Below are 27257 nucleotides of genomic sequence, written 5' to 3'. Positions count from 1 at the left end.
ACCCTGACTCCAATCTGCTGGAACGTGGTTGTCATAAACTTAACTACCTACAGTGTTTGTGTTGTCCATGCCACAGCCTCCCCCAGGCTTGTATAGTGCACAGCCTCACCATACACACTCATCCTGCCAGCAATAGAACTGGAGACTGAGCCACAGTCCCCATTCCCTGGAGCGGCTTGGCTTGATTTATTTGCTGTGTTTGCACTTAGACCTTTTTATCACACTCCAGCCGCAGTTCCTCATGAGCCTATCCTGCAGTTTAGGACAGTCACGGGATTCCCCTGACAGCATGTGGCCAGATAGCCACCCCCACCGGCAGATGGCTCCCGGCAGCAGCTCTTCCTCCTGACGTGTCTTCATTTTCTCCCGCGGTGCATCGCACCTTTTTTGTGTCACTCCTTACTGGAGAGCTTGTTTGAGTGCCGCCAGCCACTGGTGATCAATGCCGAGAGCTGCTAGAAAGGCAGCATGTGCTGAACAGTTAATGTTTCTGACATTCTTAAAGGTAGGCATAAGGAATTGAAGGGCCCACTGGGCCCTGCAGCCCACGTGAAGGAGTAAAGCTGGCTGAGTGGGTCTCATTGCAGGAGCGTTCTGTTTGCGGGCTAGACGTAGAAATAATCTCCACTTCTGCTTTACCCTCCTGTTCTTGAAACAGCCCTCTTGGTCTGTGTACCCCTACTTGAGAAAAACAGCCCCCATGAGTGAGTTGATAAATGGCAGCTGACACCCAGCCTCAATGTTGGGGAGCAGTGGGAAGCACATGCTTCCCCAGAAGAGGCCACCGCCACTCAGCTCCTCCAGACCCGCCATGTGGCGAGGTGGGCTCCATAATGCTCTGAGTTTTTAAGAAAAAGCCAAAATTCAGATCTTCCATGTTGTGAACTAATTGAACTCTATAAAGTACTTAGAAAGTCAGATAACACCTGTCTTTCCACCAAATTCAACCTGTGGGCCACCCATTTGCAACCTCTGCTTTTGACTCAAAAAGCCCAATTGTGTGGTAGAAACTCCTTTTCCAGTACTTTCCTCAGCAGACCCAGATGCACCTCCCCTGTCTTTAGAAATCCGCAGCCCCACCACCCATCATGCCCACCCAGACGTGGCCAGCACCCACCCACGGGAAGAGTCTGGGGTGGTGTACATTGCAGTATCTCCTGAGAGTGGCAGAATCCCCCGACTCCCTTCACAAATGTCATTGCTTATTGGAAATTCACTTGACATCCCAATTACTCTGGCCCTACTTTTTAAAACACATCCCTCAGGGATGGGAAAAGAGATGTCTGTCTTAGGCTTTAGGCAAAGTTCCTTTTCCTCTTTACTTTCCATTGGAGAAGGGAAGAGGGTTGTTCATTGTTATCCCAGTTCTCGTAATCGGGTGGCTTGGTTAGTAGAATATGAGAACCCAGGGGCCTTTGCTGGATTTGGACACGAGAGGGCGTCAGTAAGCTGATCTCAGACATGCTCTCCTGGGCTTTGTTTTCTTTTCTTATGGTTAGTATTGAGGGCTGTGCTTCTGTGTCGCTTCCAGATATTAAAGTCCTGTAGGAAGGCTCTTCTTCCCAGAGGGTGAGTTTGGACTGGAACTCTAGCATTCAGAACCAGAAGGATCCTCAAACGTACTCTTATCCAGTCCTTTCCCCTGTCTCTGTCAAAGGCAGAACTGAGACCAGAGAACTTCAAACAGTCAAGGTCACTTGGATATCATTGACAGAGCTGGGCCTGGAAGCCAGGCATCCCTTTTCTAGCTCGGTATTCCCTGTGTCTGCACGTTGAGATGCAGTGAAGAAGAGGAACACTGACTCACATTCACCTCCCAAGAGGCATGGATATAATCCCCTCACATCCATGCCGGTTCCCAGAAGGCAGGAAACGTATCACAAGAGGCAGTCCCCTCTAAACTTTTTAACAAAGAGGCTGATGTGGAGCCGGTCAAGCAAGACTGAGATTTGAATCCAGTAAATGCTCCTTGAGCTCGGCCATGTGCCACGTGCATTCACACATACCATCCCATTTCATCCACATAACCACAAATGTATCTGCTAATCCGTGTGAAGGCGAGGGAGGCATAATTTTAAAGCAGGATGGAGGAACTCCTGCAGGCAGATAGGAACTTGTTGGAATTCTCCATCCGTCCTCATCTCGGTGCCAAGATAATTATCTTTTTTTTTTTTTTTTTTGAGACAGAGTCTCGCTTTGTCTCCCAGACTGGAGTGCAGTGGCCGGATCTCGGCTCACTGCGAGCTCCGCCTCCCGGGTTTACGGCATTCTCCTGCCTCAGCCTCCCGAGTAGCTGGGACTACAGGCGCCCGCCACCTCGCCCAGCTAGTTTTTTAATATTTTTTAGTAGAGACGGGGTTTCACCATGTTAGCCAGGATGGTCTCGATCTCCTGACCTCGTGATCTGCCTGTCTCGGCCTCCCAAAGTGCTGGAATTACAGGCTTGAGCCACCGTGCCCGGCCCAAGATAATTATCTTAAATTTAGCCAGAATGGCTTAAATGCTGTTACAGCTACCTAGTGACTTCTTGTTTCTCCCTTTTGTCATCTAACTTAATGATTCTCAAACTTTATGTACATAAAAAGTCCTTCTCAGGTTTGCCTCCACAAAACTGTGTTCCTGTTCCCACAGGTGACTTAGGGGTCTTGAGGTAATTTTTCCCTTGCCCACTAACTTTGTGGAGCCTGACCCCTGAATAAGACTCAGGGGCACCATAGGATAGTCCTTTGGGGATCACTGAGTGAGCGTGGCAGGAAGGCAGCAAGGGTTCCCCAAAACAGGTCTCGCCGTACTGGCGTACTGCTCGTTTACTTTGTGATGAGGGGACCAGACAGCAGCTGAGTGGATGCTATGGAGATGGTCTGTCTGACCTCTGCACAACATGTGACAGGGTTCCAGTTGTAGCTGAAAGGGAGAAGTGTGGCGTGGCCTTCACAGGACAGCAGGGTTGATTGGTCACTTGTTCCGTCACAGCATCTGAAGACGTCAGTTTCACCTGGTGATGGGGCCTCTCAAGTGGGGCCAACAGACTCTTCCCTGGGCCCTGTGCTGTTCAGCACTGTTTTTATAGTCACTGCTCTGAAATAAAACCTCAGCACCCCAAGTACTAGGAATGCATTACATGATGAAACCAGAAGCCAGGAAGGCCTCAACAGATTAAAATCAAGAGACAAACTAAACAGATGATTTAGTAGGAGAACTCCGAAGTGGTGGTTCTGGGGCTGTGCATGTTGAGGTCTGGATAGAGAAGATGTGCTGAATGGCTGTGTCCTAAGAGAGCTGACCACCAGCCAGAAGTCCAGGCCCAGCACCACCCCCATGTCTTGGTCTCTGCTCCCTGCCGTGGTCCCTGCCATCCACCTGCTCTGCTGCCAATAGAAAGATCTGACAGAAAGTCAGCCCTGTTACTGTTTGCCTAAAACCTTCTGCAGCTCCCATCACCCTCAGGATGCCCCCTAAATTCCTCAGCATGACTTGCAGGCTCTTCATGATTGGGAAGGCAGCAGGAGAGGAGGGTTGATGGGTAATTCTTTTCATTTTACAGTGTTCTGTAGGTTTGATTTTTTTTCTTTTTACCTTTTTTTTTTTTTTTTTTTACCATGAGCTAAAGGTACTCTTAGCATTGAGAAAGAGAGAAATGCATCTTGTCCCGGTTTCTTTCATCCTTTGTCTGATGGCCAGGAGCTTGTCATGACTCATTTTGTCTAATTTCCCCATCTCACTTCTCTGTCCCCTTGAGGTCAGTCTCTCCTTGCCAAGGAGCAATCCCATCACATCCCCAAATGAATCTCTCCTTTTAATCAGCGCTCATTCAAAACCGGGTGAGAATGGCTCCTGTCATGCACCCATGTGTCATAATTTGCACATTTGGTAATGATGCTGGGAGGGCTTCGCACAGAGGAGAGGGAACCCCGAACTGTGCAGAAGTCTCTGGGCTTCCTATTGGGCTGTAATTCTGCTCTTGGCAGGATGGCTATGAGCAGCTGCGGCAGCTCTCCCAGCACGCCATGAAGGGAGTCATCCGTGTGAAGTTTGTCAATGACCTCGGGGTGGACGAAGCAGGGATTGATCAAGACGGTGTTTTTAAGGAGTTCTTGGAAGAGATCATCAAGAGAGTGTTTGACCCGGCACTCAATCTGTTCAAGGTATTTAAGGGGAGGGACAGCAGGGTTGACAGCAGCCAGATTCAAGAAGCGAAGAGGTGAACTTGCTCCTTGCAAGGCACTTGACCTCTGCCTCTCCCTGTCTTTTTGCCTTGCAGACAACCAGTGGGGATGAGAGGCTGTACCCCTCACCCACATCCTATATCCACGAGAATTACCTGCAGCTCTTCGAGTTTGTGGGGAAGATGCTGGGGAAGGCTGTGTATGAGGTAGGAACGTTAAGAAACAGAGAAATGTAAAATAAAATGTTAGTGGTATCATGGGCTTCTTCATATACACATATGTGATCAGGCTTGGCCATGTAAACTGTCACGAGGGTACAAGCTAGGACAGGGGCAGGAACCAAGGTTTGTTGTACACCAGTGCTGGGCACTTTGCCTTTGCCATCTCATCTCATCGACAGCCCTGTGACAGGGCTGCTGCTGTCCTGGCTATTTAAAGATGGGAGACCTGAAGCTTTGAGGAGTCACTTGTCCAGAGTCTTGTTGCTAGTTAAGTAGTAGAGGTGGAATTTGAACCCAAGCCGGGGTAGAGGCGGAATTTGAACCCAGCCCGGCCCAAGTCCTCAGCCAGCCCTCTTCTTTCCTGAGGCGTGAGGAGTGGTGTGCAGAGCCAGATGGCCACACGGAGGATGGGTCCCCATTGTAGGAGGGCAGCATTTTGTGGAGTTTGATAGTTTTAAAATCTTGTGCTGGCCGGGCATGGTGGCTCAAGCCTGTAATCCCAGCACTTTGGGAGGCCGAGACGGGCAGATCACGAGGTCAGGAGATCGAGACCATCCTGGCTAACACAGTGAAACCCCGTCTCTACTAAAAAATACAAAAAAACTAGCCAGGCGAGGTGGCGGGCGCCTGTAGTCCCAGCTATTCGGGAGGCTGAGGCAGGAGAATGGCGTAAACCCGGGAGGCGGAGCTTGCAGTGAGCTGAGATCCGGCCACTGCACTCCAGCCTGGGCGACAGAGCGAGACTCTGCCTCAAAAAAAAAAAAAAAATCTTGTGCTGAGCGGGCACGGTGGCTCAAGCCTGTAATCCCAGCACTTTGGGAGGCTGAGACAGGTAGATCACGATGTCAGGAAATCGAGACCATCCTGGCTAACACAGTGAAACCCCGTCTCTACTAAAAAATACAAAAACTAGCCAGGCGAGGTGGCGGGCGCCTGTAGTCCCAGCTACTCGGGAGGCTGAGGCAGGAGAATGGCGTAAACTCAGGAGGCAGAGCTTGCAGTGAGCTGAGATCCGGCCACTGCACTCCAGCCTGGGCGACCGAGCAAGACTCCGTCTCAAAAACAGAAAAAAAAAAAATCTTGTGCTGTTTGATTAAGTGTTTCCCAGCCATGGCAACAGGTCAGGACCAGCTGTTCCTAGTCAGCCATGTGACCGTGTGCCTTCGAGTTCCTTTAGTTTTTAAGCCCCGTTCTCTCATCAGTAAAGTGGAGATAAGAAAAACCACGTTCCTGGGTTGCCGTTGATGGTAAGTGAGGAGGACCTCCCACGGTGCCCAGCAGCTGCTCACCCCAGGTGGATTGGAGCAGTCATCCTCACCTTACTAAGAGGAAGTGAGTCTGGGTTTCCACTCCGTGGCCTCATGGGGTCAGGGCAACGTCGTGGCCCACACAGCTCCTGCTCCCTGTCCATTGAAAGCCGAGGTGGGACCACCCTGAGTGGGAAGTCACCGCCTGTTCCTGGGAAGAGTCCTGCTTCTCAGGAGGAAGGAAAGCTGCAGCGCAAGCCCAGCTAGTCTGTGTGGCCTTTGCAGCGGGCTCCGGAGCTGCAGGGACCTTTCCTGGGTCTCAGGCTCTGCTGAGCTTCTGGCCCGAGTATGGAGGAAGTGAGCCACCTGGGCAGCACTCTTCGCATGCCCCAGGAAGCTGGAGAAGCCAGATGCTTTCCAAACAGAAAGAGCCAGCAGCTGGCCAAGCTGAGAGGGAGGTCTCAGGGCCAAACTCCTTTCACTCTCGAATAATCCATTGTTCTCTCTCTGTCTGCAAACAGCCTGTGTGCACAGGCCTCAGTCCCCGGCCATGATGGAATCAGGTGGCCCATCTGAGCCCCTGCCCAAACACCATCCAGTCTTCCTCGTGCCCTCCAGTGATTTGGGTCCTGAGCCCATTCTCTGTGCCTCTGTTTCCTCATCTGCATAATGGAGACAATTTCTCAGTTGATTGCCACTGAGAAAGTTAAAAATCCCATTAGGACTCACCCAAGCACATGGCATGTGTTTTCCTTTAAAGGCGTTGCTGTGATGACACTCAGAAGAGCCTGAGCCACCTGGAAAGCATGGCCTCCTGGCTTTTCTGAATGTCATCTCATTTCCCAGGCCTCGCCTCTGTGTCCTTTCCCTCCCTCACCTCCGACAGTAAGTGCATTTGACGAGAGAAGATGGGACCTGCTAGGCCCTCCGTGAGGAGTGGCATGGATTAACTCATTTACCCCTCACGGTCCTCTGACAGGCGTCGTCAAGTCCGAGTGACTGTCCCCTCTCAGCCTCTCCAGTCCACATGTCTCTCACCACCCTCCTGCCGCTACCCTGGCACAGTCTGTCAGCGTTTTCCCCTGGCAGCATGCCACAGCCGTCTGGCTGTGTCTCTGCCTCCTGTCTTCCTCTCGCCAGCCCATTCCCCGCATGAAAGTGCAGCTCTGTCCCGTCTCTGCTCAGAGCCCTCTGGACAGAATCCAGCCTGCAGTGAGGCTTATGGGCCCTGCCTGACCTGACCTTGCATCCGAGGACGTAGCTTCCATTGCTTACGTGCCCTCCATCCCTGGAGCACTCCTGGGGCCTCGTACCAGTGCCTGGCTGGCTACTTTATGCCTCGCTTAGCTGACTTTTCCTCCCGGAAGCTCCCCAACCCTGCCTTTGGGAGAAAGCTTCTCCTCTGCTCCTCGGGCCCCTGCCCATGCCGTGGCTGCTCTGAGAGCTTGGGGGCCTGGTATTGTGCCCGCTCCATCCTCTTACCTGAGAGGCTGGTGCTGCTCCCCACGGACAGGTGAGACAGCTGAGGGCCCTGGCCTGGCAGCAGCCCAGCTAGGATTTAATCCCTGAGCACTGTAGCTCCAAACCCTGTGTCCTGACCACTTGCGCTGTAATGTCCCCAGGAGGCACTCAGTTGTATTAGGTAGAGGATGGGGAGATACTGCTCTCCAGATTGGAAACTTAGGAGGGGCCTGGAAATGCCGATGGCACCCTCGGGCCATGTGTGCACCCTGAGCCACCCCGATCCAAACACTGCATCAGAATCCTGGCCGATCGACAGCTCTGCTTCTCTGCTCTCCCAGGGAATTGTGGTGGACGTGCCATTCGCATCCTTCTTCCTGAGCCAGCTGCTCGGGCACCACCACAGCGTCTTCTATAGCTCAGTGGATGAACTACCTTCTCTGGACTCCGAGTTCTATAAAAACCTCACCTCCATCAAGGTGAGCGTGGAATGGTGGGTGAGCTAAGCCAAGCACTGGTGTGAACTCACAGCTTTGCAGAGTCCCAGAAGGAGATGGCCTGTCTCTTTTTGCTGTCACTGTAGCTGCTGCAGGCCCCCCACATCCCCCTGTGGGCAGTCCCACTCAAGGCTGATCCTCACAACCTCCTGCCTCAAAGTCACCAATGACCTTCTTTGCGTCAGGCTGTTCAGCAGCCATGGGTGTTCACAGCAGCAAACTAACACCTCAGGGGAGGGTTAAACCTCTAAGCACGTAGTGTTCCACGGCCCCAACACTTTCCCCTTCTCTGTTACGTTAGCGCTATGACGGGGACATCGCTGACCTGGGCCTGACACTGTCTTACGACGAGGACGTCATGGGTCAGGTAGGTCCGCCCTCTGGCTGAGCTCCTTTTCCACTGCCCCCACGGGTTCCTGAGACCTGCCGTGTTGTTTGTGTTTTCCTCAGAAAGAGCCCCAAACTGAGGCTCTGTCTGGTCCCTCGTCCTCCCCACCCCTCGCCCATCCTCCTCCCATCTTGCCAGGAGAGAGGGCCCCCTCCTTTCCTTCCAGTTGACCTGGCCTTTGAAGCTTCCCGAGGAGACCCTGCTTTCTTATATCGCATTTTAGGGTAATTCCCCATTTGTAACATGGCTTTTCGTTACCATGGTGAGGATTAGCTGTTACAAATGGAGGATTATGTCTTAGAGAAGGGGAAGATGCCACCCGAGAAGTGCCTCAAGCAGAAGCCTGTGCATGTTCATGGCTTGGCATGCAGAGCAGAGCAGGGAGCAGAGACCCTGGACTCAGGGCCGCAGCACGTCTCCGCCCACGTTTCCTTCTGGCTTTTCTCTGTAGCGGCCTCCACCCCCTCTGACTGTGTCCTGATGGAGGTCCCTGCATGAGGCTCTGGGAGTGCATGTCCAAGGGCCGCTCGACAGAAAGGGCGCCATGAGCTTCTTAATGCAGAGCCGAATTCTTAGACTCGTGCTTGGGCACCTCAGAGAGAACCCCCAGTATCCCTGAGCCACACTTTCCACATCCATTTGCCAGATGGGAGTCCTGGATGGGCCCAGTCTGTAAGCACCGCTGGGAGCCCTGCATGGCCTGTCCTCCTGAAAGGCCCCTGGGGAGGCTGACATGTGGCATGTGAAGGCTCAGAGCAGCCTGTGAGGAGGAAACCAAAGTGGAGCTGAGTTAACCTCAAGCTTCGCTAACTCCTCGGACCCAGAACTCTTCTTTGAAGGAAGGAAAGAATGCGTCTCACAGGATCGTTCTCTACAGAATAGTTCACGGCAGGGTATTCCTGGAATCGGGAAACCTCAGGCTGGCGGATTCTTAAGGGCCCTTTCAGCTTTAAAGCCCATGGTGCCACCCGAGATGCTGACAGCAGTGGGACTGGGATCACTTGTTCCTTTCTGGATCTGTAGGGTTCTAGAATCTTCACAGAATTGCTATTAAGATTGGTTTCAAATGATATGTCCTTTGATTTTTAGGTGATGCTCAGAAGTGTTCCTGAAGTTGAAAGAAGCAGTTGATTTTAGAGTTTAAAATAAATCTATAATCAGATGTTGAGGCTTCCTCCTAATTTTCTCTCCCAACGTTAAAGATAATGAAACTTCTAACAAAAAAATTTAGCTCTAATATGAGCAAAAGATGAAAATGCAAGCTGCCTGTAATGCCAGTGCCCACAGCCTGCCCGTGGTAGTGTGTTACCTGCGTCCTTTGAGACTCTTTCCAGAGTCTGTCCCTTTCCAGAAATGATGCCATTCTGTGCATGTTGTTACATCAGTGGCCTTTTTTCACCTTTTTAGTAAATGCACATTTTCATCATATTGTTTAGTACCTGCACAGTATTCCAGGGTATGGATGTACCAGTGTTTATTTAACCATCCTGCTCTGCTCTGAAATGCCAACACATTCCCCTCCATGGCATCCCGAAGTCTTAATACAAATGTTTGAACAAGGATTGGGTGAGAAAAAAAACCTTTCATATCGATCATGCAGGGTCTGCTTGTTGATATTTCAGCCTTGACTTTTTATGAGAAAGGATAGTTCCCAAGCATGTGCCATCTTAATTCCATCATTATCATGGATGTTTGCACCGGGCCCTCTCATCTCCGGGAAGCTTTTTTTCCCCATTAGAGTCCTCCCTAGTAATTACTCCCATCTTCTCCCCCAGCTTGTTTGCCATGAACTGATTCCTGGAGGGAAGACCATTCCTGTTACAAATGAAAATAAGTGAGTATAGCAATTAGATTTTTAAGGTCGCCACTTGAAAAGACTTCATTCTGGCTCTCTGGGCTTATGTTGAGAATTTATTAAGATAGATTGAAGTAGAAAGAGGCCATAAATATAATGGAATTTACCGGTTACAGTTCATAGGCCAGAATTATATTAAATTCAATTTGCGGCTGGGTACAGTGGCTCACGCCTATAATCCTAGCACTTTGGTAGGCTGACGTGGGCAGATTATGAGGTCAAGAGTTCGAGACCAGCCTGATCAACATGGTGAAACTCTGTCTCTACTAAAAATACAGAAATTAGCTGGGTGTGGTGGCGCATGCCTGTAATCCCAGCAACTCAGGAGGTTGAGGCAGGAGAATCGCTTGAACTTGGGAGGTGGAGATTGCAGTGAGCCAAGATCGCACTAGTGCATTCCAGCCTGGGTGACAGAGTGAGACTCTGTCTCAAAAAATATATATATATTGATTTGCAAAATAAGAATTGACCATTTATTTTTTGCAGTAGCACTTCTAAGGTCAGAGGCACCCAGACCACAGTGTTCTTAGGAGTTTAATAACGGCCCTAGATGCAGACAGATGGATTCTGAGCCATTCAGCACGCTGTCCTGAACCCAGAGAGCACAGAGGTAGAAAGACACCTTGGCGAGGAGGGGCAGATCATTTTGGATGATAGCACGTGGCAGTTGTATAAAACAGTGTTCTTGAGAAGACACAGTGGTGAATTCAAATGCCGCAGACGGAGGTCCTTAGACATGGGAATTGGAGAGACTCTGAGGCCCAGCAACTATCGTCACAGATAAAGGGCTCTGCAGAATCTATCATAAATGTCATCCTTTTTGGTCCCTAGAAGCAAAAAACTCTCAGTGCACGGTCTCCACCCGGAGACCTATTGTCACCTAATTTAAACAGCAGAGCCTGGCATGAGAAGCAGACATTGGCCCCTTTGTCAATTTATCAGTCTCCCACCGCCAGGCTCAGGTGAGCTTTTGAACTATTAATTGGAGCATCAGTCTCTTTAGTGACAAGTGAGGGCTCAGTCCCACCTGGTGAGTCATTTGAATCAGATGCACGTCACAGTCCAGTGTTCCCAAGCGTCGTGTTCCTCTCGGATCAGGTGGTTCGGTCAGTCTGCAAGCTTGGGAGTTTTTTATTTAGACTGTCAGAAGCGTCAGGAGAACAGACCCTGTTTTCATAATGATTGAAATACACCGACCTTGCTCCTTGACCACAGGGTATTAGTTTGAAAACTTAGAAGGAACAAAGTACAGGTTGGGAGGGACTGCCTGGGAGAGTAGAGAGAGCCCAGCCAGGGCCAGAGAGAGCAGGGGTGAGTCCTGCCCCTGCCTGCCGTGTAACCTGTAGCCATTCCTTTAGGGGGGTGCTCATAGGGCAATGTATATAAAATACCTTCCTGGGTGTCAGGCTCAGAGGAGGGCTTAAATGACAGCAGTGATGATTACCATCCTCAGATGGGTGACATGTCACACGGATCCTGCCAACCCCCCAAGAGGCCACGCGTTGCCAAGTGTTGCAGCTTGGGGATGACGGTAGGCAGTCACTCACTCTTCCCACATAGACACTGGCTGCTAGGTAGAGCGCCCAGAGGAGGTAGGTGGGGGCAGGCTGTGCTGGAGGGAAAGTCCTGTCCTGCCGGGAAACCTCCTGTGTGGAAACTTGTTTCACAGATTTATAGCATAAAGCCTCCGGTCAGGGCAAGGATACTCAGTTCTGCATACCAATTCAAAAGGCCTGGCAGTGCCAGTTTCTCCCTCTTTAGGGGTGATACTTGATCTTGCACTTTATGAGTGTTGGATGTTTCCCATCCTCTCGTCTCTCCTACCTCCTTCTCTCCTTCCTTCCTTCTCACCCCCTTTCTTCTCCTCCCCCTTTCTCAGTAAAGTGGAGCAGCACTCGCCACCTGCCTCACAGAATACCTGGAAGGAGGAGCAATGATAGGAAAATCATATTTGAATGGATTAATGTACAGGTTTGCTGCTGGAAAAAATTTTAATAGGGATATTTTCAAGATCACTAAAGCTTTAGCATTGTAAAACATTTATTTGGACTGTGCAAATTTGGAATTGGTGAGAGTCGTACCTGGGCCGGGCTCAAGTTCTTTGCTAGGAAATCAGTGATGCAAGGCTGGGTGCAGTGGCTCACACCTGTAATCCCAGCACTTTGGGAGGCCCAGGCAGGTGGATCACCTGAGGTCAGGAGTTGGAGACCAGCCTGGCCAACATGGTGAAACTCCGTCTCCACTAAAAATACAAAAATTAGCTGGGCATGGTGGTGGGCACTGTAATGTCAGCTCAGGAGACTGAGGCAGGAAAATCACTTGAACCCAGGAGGCAGAGGTTGCAGTGAGCCGAGATCGTGCCATTGCACTCCAGCCTGAGCGACAAGAATGAAACTCTGTCTCATAACAAAAAAAGAAAAGAAAAGAAAAGTCCAGGCATGTTGGCTTATGCCTATAATCCCAGCACATTGGGAAGCCGAGGCGGGCAGATCACCTAAGGTCAGGAGTTCGAAACCAGTCTGGTCCAACATGGTGAATCCCATCTCTACTAGAAATACAAAAAAATTAACCGGCTGTGGTGGTGGGTGCCTGTAGTCCCAGCTACTTGGGAGGCTGAGGCAGGAGAATCGCTTGAACCCAGGAGGCGGAGGTTGCAGTGAGCCGAGATGGCACCACTGCACTCCAGCTTGGGTGACAGAATGAGACTCCATCTCAAAAAATAAATAAATAAAAAGAAAAAAGAAATTAACAATGCTAGCAAGCCTGTTGGAATGTATGTAACCTGTTGAGAGGATTCTGTGCTCTATGCAGTTGTAGTTGAGGGCACTGTGTTCACCAAAGCAGACCCAGAGACCCTCTGCTTGGAACCATTGTAAGTTGCTCTGACTTCCCGGTTGAGTCCACTCCTGGCCCAGCTGTATGTTTAAAGCATCTACAGTTTCGCCTTGCTGTAGCATTAGACTGTTGGTCCAGATTAGCAAGGTTTTGATTCAAGTTATGACATGAAACAATTTTTTATTTTAAAACTTTATTAGAGGACTGAATGGTATCTTACTTGATTTATGTCCAGAAGAATGAGATTAAATGAAAGTACCAAAAGCACCCTTTGTTCTAAGAAGGGCCCTCTTCTTACCTGGGGAATGTCTCCTTGTGATTCCCGACACAGTGGGGACTTGAGGTGTGACCTGTGGGTTTTGGGGCAGAGTGAATGATGCAGTGCCCTCGAAGGCTTGATGCGTTCACAGTGGCGCATGGTGTGCAGTTCATGAGTGCTGTCATCATTGTTGCCATTGTCATTGTTCTGATGAAACACTCTGGTACTATTTGTGTTTTTTGTAAAATGGTTCAGAAAAGACTAGACTCATCTTTCAGCCCATTGGTGACAGCCTGCCCCGTCCTGTTAATTGTCATTGTTTTCTCTTCCTTGTTGGCAACAGAATTAGCTATATCCATCTGATGGCACATTTTCGAATGCACACTCAAATAAAAAACCAGACAGCTGCCCTCATTAGCGGATTCCGTTCCATTATCAAACCCGAGTGGATCCGAATGTTCTCAGCTCCTGAACTGCAGCGTCTCATCTCTGGCGACAATGCTGAGATTGATCTGGAAGATTTAAAGTAAGAGGCGGGTAGGGGGAGGGTGAAATTCCTAGGCCTCCCAGAAAGCCAGCTGCTCCCTCACTGGGTTCCTTTTAGAAGGCTGTTTCAGGAGCCTGTCTCCAGATCTCCTCCTCCTCCTCCCTGGACTGGCTGAACTGTTTTGGATTAAAAGCTTGACCCTTTGTTTACCTAGAGATTAAGTGGAAGCAGGCCTGAGGACTGGGGATTCTCTGAAGCTCTAGGAGATGGGGTCAGAGGATCTGGGGTTGGCCTCTGCTTAGGAACAGCAGGGCCAGCTCTCAAATTCCCCACCCTTTTAGCTTCCCAGGGAGATGGAGTTACTGAGGCATGAACTTCTGGCTTTAAGAGAAGTTAGTAGTGTTCCCCACGCCTGCCAGAGTGGACTGTGCCAGCTGTCTGCATGACCTGCCTGCCTGTCCGTAAGTGCCCACCCTAGCACGTTGCTGAGCCCAGGTCTGTATTGGTTTCAGGAAGCACACAGTCTACTACGGTGGTTTCCACGGAAGTCACAGAGTCATCATCTGGCTCTGGGATATTCTGGCCTCAGACTTCACGCCGGATGAGAGAGCTATGTTTCTGAAGGTATTTTATGAATTGCCTATGCATGCATGCATGTATTCTCATAAACCTGGAAGGCCAAGCCAGTTGATGTAATAATTTACGCTGGAGAAAATGAAATTATCAGGAGGACCTCAGATGGTTAGCACATCCTATCCCACAGGCAGGCCTCCCGGTAAGCCAAGCAGTAACCAGAGAGGGGCTTGAGGGGCACGGCCGAGCCTCAGGCCCCCTGCACAGGTGGGCGTACTTGCTGTGCTCGGCGCTCTGCCCTCCCCTTTGCCCGTGCTGGCCTTGATAACATCTCTTTTGTTTATTTCTTTCATTATAGAAGTAAACGACCCTCTGCTTGGAACCTTACCTTAGGAAAATACAGATAAGCAAAATTTTAAACAATTGCTGCTCCTCTAGTATAGAATTGTCAACTCTCTACACTCCTACTCACTGGGGACTATCTCTCTATTTTCTCAGTAGCGTAAGACACATATATACATCCACAGTGTCCCAATAAAACACACACAATTGCTTAGGCTGGTATCAAGATGTATTTTTGCAAATAAAGTGGCTGACGTTAACTGGTTCCCTGTAATGGTGTCTGTAAAAGTTATAAATGTTCAAAATACTCCCCTAATGCCACTGCATTGTTTTTTGTTACATCGGCAGCATGTAAGTATTTTCTAGGATGCTGGATAGCACGCACACTTCTCTGTGTATGTGTTATATGTGTGTATATTTCTCTAAAAATGGGATCCTATCATTTCCCCACCAGCCTTCCTCCTTGACAGAATATCAGTGAACATCTTGCCATGTTCTGGGGGTAAATTTAATGCCTTGAAATGTTTTCTTTTGGAGGTTTGGGCTTGAACAATCTCATGTGGCCTCATCTGTTGAGGCAACCTGGACAGTGTCACTGGCAATTAAAATGACAGCTGGTTTCCTCTCTCCTGGGTGGTCATTCTGAGGAGAGTTTATTCCTGTTGAGGAGGCCCTCATTCAGTCCAGCAGATAACACAGATGCCCCACATCCCCACAGGTCCCCAGGGATTTAGGGCAGGCAGGCAGACAGAATTCCAGAAGTTGATTCTGGGAGAATCAGTTCCGTTTTCCCAGAAGGGCCTCATGGGCAAAGCAGTTTCTGCCGAGCTATAAAACGGCTCACCCTGGCCCCTCCTACAGAGAGCAACCCAGTGTCTCATCACTGTGCAGGTGCCGCCCCACAAAACAGGTGTGTTTGTGTCTTTGGATAACCTGTCACCAAACCTACAGTTCCTTACCATGTGCCTGCCTTTTTGTGCAACTGCAGACAGGCTCCAGAGCCAAGCAGAATAAATGTAACCCCTGCCCAGGAGTGGATGTGACCACGACCACGCTTCTGTTAAATGTAAAGCAAGCAGATCATCCAGGGGTTTCCTGTGTCCTCCGTTCCTCCCCTCTCCCAGGAGCGGGGAAGCTTCCCTCCCTCCTTTGACCCACCTGAATTTGTAGCGGGCAGACCTGAGCCGGCCTAAATTGGGATGTACAGATACTTCTGTGTCTGTCCCCTCATTCTTACAACAGGACTAACCACAGCCCCGACACACAGCATCCGTAGAGTGATTGGATGAGGTTGCATTCAGGGAATGCTCGGCGCAGTGTGGAAGCACAAAAATGCTTCCTGCATTGATGCTGCTATGGTTTTTTATAAATAAAACATATTGGAATAGGAATAGATCTTGTTAATACTCTTTTTAAAACTTCTTTTGGTGCCTGACACACATAAACTGTCTTTCGATGGTCTCGGGAATCTCACAACCATTTATAACAAGACCCAAACCCTCAACTTGCCCCTGAGTTTTGGAGGACAGCTTGATGATGTAAGTGACAAGCCCCTGTATCCCCTAGAGAAGGGAGAACATTCTTGGCTACGGTTGAGTTAAAGTGAATGGTTTCTTGGGACACTTTTCTGTGCAAGTTTATCACTTAGATTTCCAGGCTGGTCAGATGCCTCTCTCCAGGCATGAGCTAGCACATTTAGGGGAATAACGCAGGGGCTGCCACTTGCAGAATGCTGGGAGTTCCCAGGGGGTAGCAGGGAAGTGTGGCTGGCTGCCCACAGGCCCCACTTGGGCTGCCAGCACCTCGGCCTGCTCTGGGGCCTCATTTTTGTCAGTGTGCTGCGAGGTTATTAGTCTCTTGCAAAGGGTCCCCTGGGCCCCAGCACATAGACCACTCTGAAAATCAGTAGGCCTAGGGCTCAGGTGACTGCACCTGTGCAATCTCCTCTGCATGACTAAGGGGCCGACAGGATGCCAAGTGCAAGGCCAGCAAGTGGGAGTCTCCCTGGCTCCTTCTGTTCATGCCACGCGCAGCGGGTGTCACCAGCCTCCACCTCACCCTCACCGTCTCCCATGCTCTCGTCACATGATCTCTCTGTGGGAGGGTGTCAGCCGCTTCTCTGTTCCTCTAACAATCCCACAGGAGACCTGCCTCCTGGGGACACCTCACCAGTGCCCTGGCTGGGCATTTGTGCTCTTCCTACTCTGCAGTCACATATGCTCTCAGAAGTGGCCAGTCGCATCTGTTGGGTATGGGTTTCATGTGTCTTAGTCCCCGAGAGCAGCACGCTTGAGAGAGATGTATGGCGTGTGCCAGTTTTTGGGCCAGATCCACCCCGCCACCCCATACGGCTGGCTAGACAGCAGTTACAGCACGGTAACAGACAGAGCAAATGCATGCTGCACAGCTGCAAGGGCCCGTCCTGGAAGAGCAGGAGCCTGCCCCGTCCCCACTAACCCTGCTTTGTGTTGCAGTTCGTGACCAGCTGCTCCAGGCCCCCACTCCTGGGATTCGCCTACCTCAAGCCTCCCTTCTCCATCCGCTGTGTGGAGGTGTCAGATGATCAGGTACCCCCCACGGGGTGGGTGGGGAAGAGCTGGCCTTGGGCAGTGTTCCTTGACTTCCCTCTTGGTGGTTGTCTGCTGTGCCCACCATGTGGGGCCCTTACCTAGTCCACATCTCAGCAAGGCAGGCAGCTGGACCCCTAAGAGCCAAGTGAGGAGGGCCCCACAGTTCTCACGGCAGGAGAACCAGCCAGCCCCAGAGAGACTACCCACGGACTCAGCCCTCTCTCGGCAGCCTCTTTCTCTTTCCTTCCTCAGGGAAGAGTACCTGGAGTGGGGGTGGGTACATGCTGTTTTTAGTGGCGTCTGGCCTCACCAGGGCTCCTGATCTGAGGCAGCATGGGAGAAGGTGAGTGGGCTCAGGAGGCGGACAGGCGCAAGCTCGAATGCCACTCCCACCCCAGCAGACTCTGCACGTCTAGGCACGCTGCTTCATTTCCTCACTGGCCTAAGGAGAAGGAATGCCATCAGGGTTACCAAGCTCTGTGTGTCCCGAGCCTGGCCCACTCTGGGTGCTCAAATGACAGTCCTACTCCCCATAAAAACCGAGTGGCCGCCTCTGGGTGAAGCTGCCTCTCATGATGCAGTTTGAGCCCCTGATGCCACCTTGTACAGGGAGCTACACAGTCCTTGGCCTCCATGCTGAAGGGAAAGTTGGCCCAAGTCATGGTCTGCCACTGGCCACAGCACCGGTGAGGAGAGAGGAAGTGCATTCAGAAATGTTTGGGCACCTAACAGAGTTTTCACAGCATTCTACTCTTTGACAATTGGTTAACCGATAATGAGCTGTGAACTGGAAGGCCCCATTTCCAAAAGCTTACTTAATGCAGGAACTCTCTGTGCAGGCCCCAGGTAGCAGGGGTTGCTTCTCTGGAAGCCAGTCGTCCTGAGTCTGGGGCTTGACCTCGGGTAGTGGTGCCAGGGCAGTGCCCCGTACTCTGCCCAGCATCCAGGGACTGGCCAGACCCCCTCCCTGGGCTCCCCGGCCTTGGCATCTGCCTGGGCTCCCAAACTAGGCCCTTCCCAATCCAAGGCCATGATGTGTGCCATCAGGACACCGGGGACACCCTGGGTAGCGTCCTCCGGGGCTTCTTCACCATCCGCAAGCGGGAGCCAGGCGGCCGCCTGCCCACCTCCTCCACCTGCTTCAACCTGCTCAAGCTGCCCAACTACAGCAAGAAGAGCGTCCTCCGTGAGAAGCTGCGCTACGCCATCAGCATGAACACGGGCTTTGAACTCTCCTAGCTCCAGCCCTGGCCCTGCCTCCAGGGCTCCTGGGCTGCCAAGGACCTTCAGTTCCCAGAGGCAGTGTGGCCCCTGGGAATGTGACCAACATGCCAGGTGATGTTGGCCCCTAGACCCTCTCAATAGCCATGAGACTCCCTTATGGCCGCAAGAACTTTAGATGCCCACAACAGCACTACACAGCATATCCAGGTGATGCCCAAGGCACAGGGCTGCAGAAAATAAACCTCCAGATTTCCACCGACACGGGTCCATTCTTCCTGGTGATGGCAGAGGGGCTTCTTTTAGCTAGTTTGATCTTTCTGGGAGTCTGTCTTTCCTTAGCCCTCTCAGTGAGCTGTGTATGAACACGTCCCAGGAATTCCAAGAGTCTAGAGTGGTTTTCGCAGCATGGGTCTGAGTGTACAAAGCCTACTGCGCGTGAGATCCTCTCCTTCCGTTTCTGAAATCTCTTACTCAGGTAAGGCCTCGCCAAGCCTCTATGCACCCAACAAAGTTTCTGCCTCCATGCCGTCCACAGCACCTCTTCCCAGACAACCAGGCCCATCTGCTGCCCAGGGAGGCACAGGCGCCTGCTAGGGACGCTATGGAGCACCGTGAGTCCAAGGCGCTGTTCCTGCCTTGAAGCCACGCACTCCACAGCACGACCCTCCCACTTCCTGCGTCCTCAGCGGGCTGAGCTGCCAGGGAGCCTTGCCGGACCTGTTCCCGTCCTATGCATTCACATTGGCATTCTGGTTAGGGAGAAGAAAAACATTGGTCCTTAGCAGCAGCCCGGTATCCAGAATGTGCTGGCTGTTACGCATAGCCTGCTTGTCCCACGGAGGACAGCTGCCTTTGACCCTGCTTGTTTGCCTCGCTGGTTATCTGATGAAGAACAAACATGAACCTAAGGTACCCATCCTGTCTGGGCGGTGGCTTCACTCCAGAGACTGCAAAATCCCAAGAAACTTGGTCTTGCTGCCCATCCTTCCTCAGCACAGGGAACCCAGAAGCCCGTTGCACTGACAAAGGCTCACACCCTCTGGGTTTGTTTGTTTTTTTTTTTAACTTCATTTCTCTTCCAACCCATTGTGTTCCTCTGCCCTCATTATTTACTTTTGTTGTAAGAACTTTAGCTCCAGGGAACTGAGGCAGAGGCCCTGTTTGTGGTCCGTGTTGACAGCCACCCACCCTCTCCCACCTCATGCTCCTGCACCTGCACCACCAAGATTGATGCCAGATTCGAAACCAGGAAGGCCCAGTCCCTCCTGCTCTCCTCAAAGCCGCAAAACATTTTCCAACAAGAGCTGTCACGGTGACAGCAAAGCAGGGGCCACTCGTCTTCACAGTCCTTCAGAGAGTTTCAGCTGCATCCTGGTGTCCCACCCAGGTCAGAGCCCCTGGGCTTCTGAAAAACAGTGTGTGCTCTACTTTGATGGAAACATGGCAAGGAATTTAAAGACAGGAATGTATTAGTATTATTTAAGGTGTGTTAGTAACCTCTGATTCTGTGGACTTGCCATTTTCTTCAAACGCTCGGTTCCTTTGAGGATTTCTTCTGAACGTGTGCGCACACGCTGGGCAGGTTTGTGCATACATGCGGGGACCCCAGACTGTCAACCTGCACAGGGAAGATGGATCCCATCCTGATTTTTATTACCTGAAGGTTGGAGCCAGTGAGGGACTGGGAGAGAGTGATTTATAAGCACCAATATCAACTTCATGTGGATTTTTGACAAGGAGGGGTAGTTTGTAATTTCATTTAATTCTTTTCAGCAGCTAGAAATATTGCACTATCTGAAACACTGAATCTCCTTTTGTAACTGGTGTTCACTGACACCTTGATGGCTCTTGATGCCTCTAAAAAGTTGTAGGATTTTTTGTTTTTGTAGCTAACTTATGGATTGAGATGTGATCAGACGCTTTATTAAATTTGTACTTCAGCATACGATGGCCACATTCTGCATTTCATTCCGCCATGTGCCTGAACCGTACACGCTTGGTGTCTGGGCTTAGGGAGCATGTAGGCCCCCACAATGGAGCTAAGATGTGGAGGGGCGCAGAGCACATGTCCTTGCCTCCCCAGCCAGAGTTCAGGGTTGTTAACAGTCTGTCCTGTTTGCTTCCAATTGTGTTTCAAGAAGTAACCCATTTCAGATGAGCGCCCTCTGTGGGCCTGTCCCTCTCACCCACTTCCCAGAGGTAGCTGTCACCATGGGTTGGGTGTATATCTTTGTAGTCCATGTTTTACACAGTAATATTCTTTTTTTTTTTTTAGATGGGGTTTTGCCATGTCACCTAGGCCAGTTTTGAACTCATGGGATCAAGTGATCCGCCCACCTCGGCCTCCCAAAGTGCTAGGATTACACAGGCATGAGCCACCACGCCCAGCTAGTAGTAACTTTCAAAAGTGATAAATGTATGTTATACAAACCCAGATAAGTGTCTGGAGTGAAATTTTAGAGCTGCTTCTGGGTGTGCCGGGCATTGTTCCCTTAGTGAGGATTGCACTTGCTGTCTCCTCACAGGACACACACAGCCCTTCTCACTGCATTCCCCAGCCAGGTTTCCTCGGCAGAAAGTCCCACACCGGGAGCCCGGGTCAGACCTGCCAGGTGTTTGCCCCACCTTGGTGCTTCTGCCCTGACCCTCGGCAGCTCTGATGTCCCAGTGGCTTCTCGATGCTCCCCTGGCCTGGGAAGCCCCTGAGGATCAGAGCACAAACTTGGCTTGTCAGGATCCAGTCAAGAAAGAACAAGTCAGATGTCTCAACACACAAGAGGAATTCATGCACGCAGGCGTCCTCACAAGGAGCATTCATGCAACTAAAAGAAAAAGCACTGTAACCACCTGCCTCCCCAGAACACACATTGCCAGCCTCCAGTGTGAGGCACACCCACCTAAAACTAAAGCTTTATTCTGCGACATTCTGGCTTTTACTTATAAGTTGTCACTACAAAGAGAAGGGGTGTCTATAATCTGGAAAAATAAGTGGGTTTTTAAAATTATTTAAATGGAAATATAATTGTAATATGCTGACAGAACTTGCAAGTGCCTAAGAATAATTAGCTGGAACAGAGTTTGAGAAGCGCTAGGGTCCCCTAGTATGATCTCAGAGCTATTGAGAGGATTTGGTGACATAATCCAAGAAAAATGGCTGGCACCTGAGTAAATGTTAATTATGACTATTATTATTTCTACTACACTTTTGAGACAAGACATAAGCCAGGAAATGGCAAACATGTTTAGCTTCCCAGGCCCATACCCACGGACTGCTGAAAACACATGAAGACACAGTGCAGGAATCAATTAGTAATGTCTGCGAGGAGGAGGGCGGGATGACATGGGGGCCAAATCTTTCCCGTCCTTGAATAAGCATTTCTCCTTTTCACCCCCTCACCCTATGAGATCATTTAGGATCTGTGAGCGTATGGTGGCCCATGGCATGAAGAATCACCTCCTGCCACACGCTCTGGAAGCAGCCGTGGTGGGTAGAATGGTGTCCCCCTGAACAATCTGTCCAGGTCCTCACCCACAGAACCTGTGCATGGGACCTTATTTGGAAATAGGTCTTTGTAGATGTAATGAAGGTAAGGATCACAGGATGAGATCATCCTGGGTCAGGGTGCGCCCTCATTCAAGGACAAGTCCTTCTAAGAGAAGGAGAAACAGGAAGCCCTAGAGGGAAGGCCTTATGGGGGCAGAGGCAGAGATGGGAGTGATACAACCATAGCCAAGCACAAGGGGGCCACCAGAAGCCAGGAGAGGCGGGGCACGCTTCTCCCCAGAGCCTCCAGAGGGAATGCTGCCTGTGGACACTGTGATTTCGGACTTCTGGCCCCAGAACGGTGGGATGAGAATACATTTCCGCTATTTTAAGCCACCCGGCTTGTGATGTATTGCAGCAGCCACGGGAAACTAATATCGGAGCCAACGGAATTGTTTTAGAACAGCAATGAGAGTTACCTTCTGACCCGATACTCCATCCCGCCTCGCCCCAGGGCTAAGTAAGAAAGGGGAGACTGCATTTATTGGGCACCTATAATTTGCCAGGTGCTTAACAGATGTGACCTCGTTTAATCCTCATGGGAGGTAGGAACTATTATCCACTACTTTACAGCTGCGGAAAATGAATCTCCAAGAAGTGAAATGCTGCCTACCCTTAAGTCACTGAGGGTGGGCGTGGTGATCAGAGCTCAAATCCAGGTCCAAGGTCAAGGCCTGTGCCCTTGACCACTAGTCCACATTGCCCTTGTCACTGGCCTTGGTCACTGCTTGGCCTTCTGTGGCCTCTTTGTCTGGGAACTGCTGTGTCCACAGCCCCTCCTACCCACGGGATCCTGGCCTGTCTCATCAGAGCTGACCAGATCCTAAATGATCTCATAGGGTGAGGGGGTGAAAAGGAGAAATGCTTCTTCAAGGACTGGAAAGATTTGGCCTCCGTGTCATCGCGCCCTCCTCCTCGCAGACATTACTAATTGATTCCTGCACTGTGTCTTCATGTGCTTTCAGCAGTCCGTGGGTATGGGCCTGGGAAGCTAAACATGTTTGCCATTTCCTGGCTTATGTCTTATCTCAAAAGTGTAGTAGAAATAATAATAGTCATAATTAACATTTACTCAGGTGCCAGCCACTTTTCTTGGATTATGTCACCAAATCCTCTCAATAGCTCTGAGATCATACTATTAATCCCATCCTCAGGATGGTGTATGGGTTGAATTCTGTCCCAAACAAGATGCATCCTAACCCCCACTACCTCAGCATGTGACCTTGTTTGGAAATAGGGTTGTTGCATATGTAACTAGTTCAGATGAGGTCATATAGGAGTAGGGTGGGCCCCTAATGATGTGACTGGTGTCCTTACAGGAAGAGAGGACTCGGCCATGTGAAGACAAAGGCAGAGACTGGAGTGAGGAACTTTCAGCCCAAGGAACACAGGGATTTCCAGCCATCACCCGCAGCCAGGAGAGAGGCTAGGAACAGATTCTCCTTCACAGCCTGGAGAAGAACCAACCCTGTCAATCCCTTGATTTCAGACTTACAGCTTCTAGAATTGTGAGAGAATGAATGTCTGTTGCTTAAGCCCCCGAGTTTATGGTGCTTTGTTCCATCAGTCACAGGAAACTAGTACAGATTTTGAGACCAGACAGATTTGTCACGCACCCAAGGTCACATGCTCGGAAGAGGTCTAACCAGGATTTGAACTTGGGCTGGTGGGCATCACAGGAACCGACAGCTGCTGCTCAGCCCCAGCGGCTGGCTGCCCTGCCCAGGCTAGATACCATGTGGCCAGGCTCCCCACTTTTCAAAAGAAGACACAAATTCCAGTGTCTGTGAAATCTCCAGATTTAAAAATTGTTGGCAAATTGAAAATCTGAAACACCACTGTTCAGGCCTCAGGAAATACAGAGGGGCTGCGCGTGCGTGTGGTTTGTCTGAACACTGCAGATGTGTCAGATGCTGGAGCCAAACAGTCTCCACAGTGCAGAGCTATGGGTGGAGCCGGACAAGATGATGTTCACTGGAATAATCCATGGACCTGTCACCGGGTGCCAGAACCCAGCCTTATGCAGTCAGGCTCCAGGGAAGTGGCTTGGCACGGGGTCAGCGGACTGGTAACAGCAGGACTCGGCTGAGGCCCTAACGGTTTGGGGTTGCATTAATTGAGGGAGAGTGTCTACAGTGAAGGAGGTAATAGTCCTATTCTGTTCTCTGTGGCTCACACCCTACCTGGAATCGATCCTTTGTTTCTCTCCAGAATCCACACTTTAAGGATGCAGGAGGCTGGGCACAGTGGCTCACGCCTATAATCCCAACACTTTGGGAGGCTGAGGCAGATGGATGACTCGAGGTCAGGAGTTCAAGACCAGCCTGGCCAACATGGCGAAACCTCGTCTCTACTAAAAACACAAAAATTAGGCGGGCATGGTGGCAGGCACCTGTAGTCCCAGCTACTCTGAAGGCTAAGGCAGGAGAAGGTTGCAGTGAGCTGAGATCGCGCCACTGCACTCCAGCCTGGGCGACAGCTAGATTGTCTTGAAAAAAAAAAGGGGGGATACAGGAAAAACTAGCTCATATCCAGAGAGGGTACTATGAGGAGGGCTGGAGCGGGCCTCTCAGAGCAAGCCTAGCATTGTACCCAAGACACATGTAGACGATGGGCTACCTGAGATGTTAGCAGCATCCTGAGGGGTTGTTGGCCTCTGTCTTGGAGGGTGCTGGCTTAAGGGTTGAGCCTCAGACTGCAGGGTGTGTTTGGGAAGCAGCTGCCCACAGCTCTGGTCATTAAAGAAAGAAGACAGCGAGCTGGTTCTTCTGGCCCCAGCAATAATGACAGAACGACCTGGAGTATGGTCCCTGCAGCCCTTCCCAGATACAGAGTTCTCATTCTCCAAACATGGACACCTGGAGGGACATGGCCTTACATAGCCACCAGCAGGCCATGGACGGACATTGCCCAGCCCATGTTGCTGCCACAGGTGGCTCTCGCTCAGAGCGAGAGAGAGGGAAGATGGGGTGCTGGTGGGAATGGGTGTGGACTGGGGTGTTCTGGAGGTGTGGGGCCTGAGACACCTTGTGAAGTGGGTGGGAATGGGTGTGGACTGGGGTGTTCTGGAGGTGTGGGGCCTGAGACATCTTGTGAAGTGGGTGGGGGCAGGGCTTCTTCATGAGGCCGAAGGTGAGTAGGCCTCTGGGTGTTTCAGAAGAACGGCCCTGGCAATGTGCAAGCACAGCTCCAGCAGAGACGCCAAATCAGCTGCCAAAACCGAGCCACTGCCACCCCACAAAGCCAGAAAAAGCTGCTGCGTGACAACCTTGGGCGAGTCAGCCCTCAGCCTCTGCATCCCCCATCACAGACCAAGGCTCCCGGACCACCCCCCACCAGCCCATGCACTCCATGTGGTCCCCTCTGTGTGCCTGGATACATCGGGATCCTTGGGTGTCACCGGGGATTCCTGCCCTGTCACACAGGGTAAGTTACTGGTAATTACTCAGCTGTGAGAGCTCCTGGTCATCAGAGCCTTCAAACAGAAACGCAGGTATTTTTCCCAGCAGACCCTGACCAGCCTCTGTTTTTCTCCATAATGCTGGTCGGCCAGGCACAGCGATCTTGGCAACAGATTTTGCGAAATAAACTTGGTCAGTGGATCCCAGTCAACAAAATGTTTTTCCATCCGTTACCCACTTCCTCCTGCCTGTGAAGGGGCAGTGCTCTTTCTTCCTTACAGGTGAGGCTCTGAGAGGTGGAGTGACTTACCCAGGGACTCACAGCCAGGATATGAGGAACTGGGATGTAAACCCAAGCCTTTGATTAGGAAGGTGACCTCACTTATTCACCCACCTTCCCTGATCGTCAGAGGTCTGGACGGAAGCCTCCTGTCTCCCAGAGGGGCTAGTCCCACTGACTGTCCTGACCTGCTCCCATCCCACTAGGGACACTGTCCAGGGGAGGGAGCGCACCCCACGTGGGACTTGGTGTGAAGTCTGCTGGGTGGTTTTGTCACCATTACAGATGGTGCCAGATGAGTCGGGCCCCGCGCAGGAAGCCAGACTGTCAGGGAGTTCAGATTCAGCCAACAAACGGAGCCACAGGGTCTACTGTGCCCCAGGCTGGGTGCTGAGTTACAGCTGTGCACACAGTGGACGTGATCCCTGCCCCACAGAGCTCACTCTCTGATGGGGAAAGAGTCATAACTAATTCAAGTAGGAGGTGTATGGCCACATCCTGTGATCAGCGTCCCTGGCGTCTAGTGCCGTGCTATTCTGATGCCCACTCACGTGGGGAAAGCTGAGGTCAGGAGCTGGTCATTCCCATGCCCAAGGGTTAAGTGGCAGAGCCAGGATTCAAACCCTGGTCTGCCACACTCCAGAGCCCTCGCTCGGTTTGAGCAGGCAGAAGAGGGGTGAGAGAACCTTCTAGGCAAAGGGCTCAGCTTGAGCCAAGCCCCAGGGGCTGCTCTGTTCCTTATCTGGAGCCCGCTGCCTCCACTGCTTGTCCCACTTACCCTCACCGGGGATGCTGGAAACTGACAGACACACCCATTTTGCCAGTGAGTTCCCACAGCATTTTAAAGGACTTCTTCAGGACCCTAGAGCCCTGGTGTCCCCGAGGCTGCAGAGCAACAGCTGCTCCCCAGGCACAGAGTTGAAAGGCAGAGCTGGATTTCAGGGTGTGCTGAGTAAAGGGCCGATCGGTCCCGCACTTTAGAAGCTCACCGGGTAGAGGGAGGCTAGAGGAAGTTCGGGAACTCCACCACTTCCTTAGCTCATCATTCACATCCCGACAGGCTGCAACCTGTCTCCCTACCAGCTAAGGCAGAGACGCAAGTGGGACAGAATCAGTGCCCACTCCGAACATGGCTCCTTGGCTGCATCTGGGAACGGGTTCCATTAGGTGGTGTTTGGAGTGTCTCAAACATCTTAAGAGTGACGGTGAATGCACCAGTGCCTCTGCAGCATGGGCCAGAGTTCCTCAGTCTCCCCTCCTGGTTTGCTATCACAGGGACCCTGGTGAATAGTCTGGGTGGCTCATCCCAGCGGGTGTTCAAACTCAAAAGCTGGGTGGCTAGAAACTGCCTGCCTGCACCAAACCACCATCAGAAGTGGTCTTGATCAGCCACAGCAACAGAAGCCAGCTCTGCCTCACTTAGAAAAGAAATGTATTGGCCAATATTGAGGGCTGGAAGCCCAGGCCACAAGCAGAATGGGAGCCAGGGCAGTTTGGGGGACCTGGGCAGTAGAGCCTGAAGCCAGCCCTCTTCAGGATGCTGTGGGCGTGAATGAACCAGCTCCAGCCAGTAACCCATCCTCGCTCAGTGCACGCAGGGGTCTTTAGGGAAATTCAGAGAAAATTCAGGGATTGAAGTAGACTGGGCAAGGCACTGATGTCATTCATTCTTTCATATTCATTTCTATAAATATTTTTGGACACCTGCTGTGTACACAGCCTGTTCTAGGCACTGCGATTCAATCTCATTTTATTGTTGGTTTTGAGACTGGGTCTCGTTCTGTTGCCCAAGCTGGCAACGTGGCACGATCTTGGCTCACTGCAACTTCTGCCTCCTGGGCTCAGGTGATCCTCCCACCTCAGCCTCCTGGGACTACAGGTGCATGCCACCATGCCTGGCTAACTTT

At 51.2% G+C, this 27257-nt stretch overlaps 1 protein-coding gene across 14 annotated transcripts in view; it reads left to right on the top strand.

Annotated features, from left to right (window-relative positions):
* UBE3B (ubiquitin protein ligase E3B) overlaps nt 1-23743 on the top strand; it is a 65643-nt gene extending 41900 nt beyond the window's left edge. For 3 of the 14 annotated variants that reach the window (XM_010379505.2, XM_030938324.1, XM_030938328.1), the window contains exons 19-27: nt 3969-4145; nt 4262-4372; nt 7437-7574; nt 7894-7959; nt 9756-9814; nt 13273-13455; nt 13929-14040; nt 16806-16898; nt 17949-18382. In XM_010379505.2, the coding sequence (XP_010377807.2) occupies nt 3969-4145; nt 4262-4372; nt 7437-7574; nt 7894-7959; nt 9756-9814; nt 13273-13455; nt 13929-14040; nt 16806-16898; nt 17949-18140 (1131 nt within the window). In that variant the 3' untranslated portion in view covers nt 18141-18382. Of the gene's footprint in view, nt 1-3968; nt 4146-4261; nt 4373-7436; nt 7575-7893; nt 7960-9069; nt 9208-9755; nt 9815-13272; nt 13456-13757; nt 13878-13928; nt 14041-14347; nt 20071-22988 lie in introns of those variants that run through there. The other 11 variants (XM_010379489.2, XM_010379497.2, XM_030938325.1 and 8 more) reach the window with 10 other exon arrangements.
* Nucleotides 23744-27257: the final 3514 nt, after the last annotated feature.

This window comes from Rhinopithecus roxellana, chromosome 10, assembly GCF_007565055.1.
Source record: "Rhinopithecus roxellana isolate Shanxi Qingling chromosome 10, ASM756505v1, whole genome shotgun sequence".
Classification (NCBI taxonomy): Eukaryota; Metazoa; Chordata; class Mammalia; order Primates; family Cercopithecidae; genus Rhinopithecus; species Rhinopithecus roxellana.
Note: the sequence above shows the minus strand (reverse complement) of the source record. Positions and strands in the feature narration are given on the sequence as shown.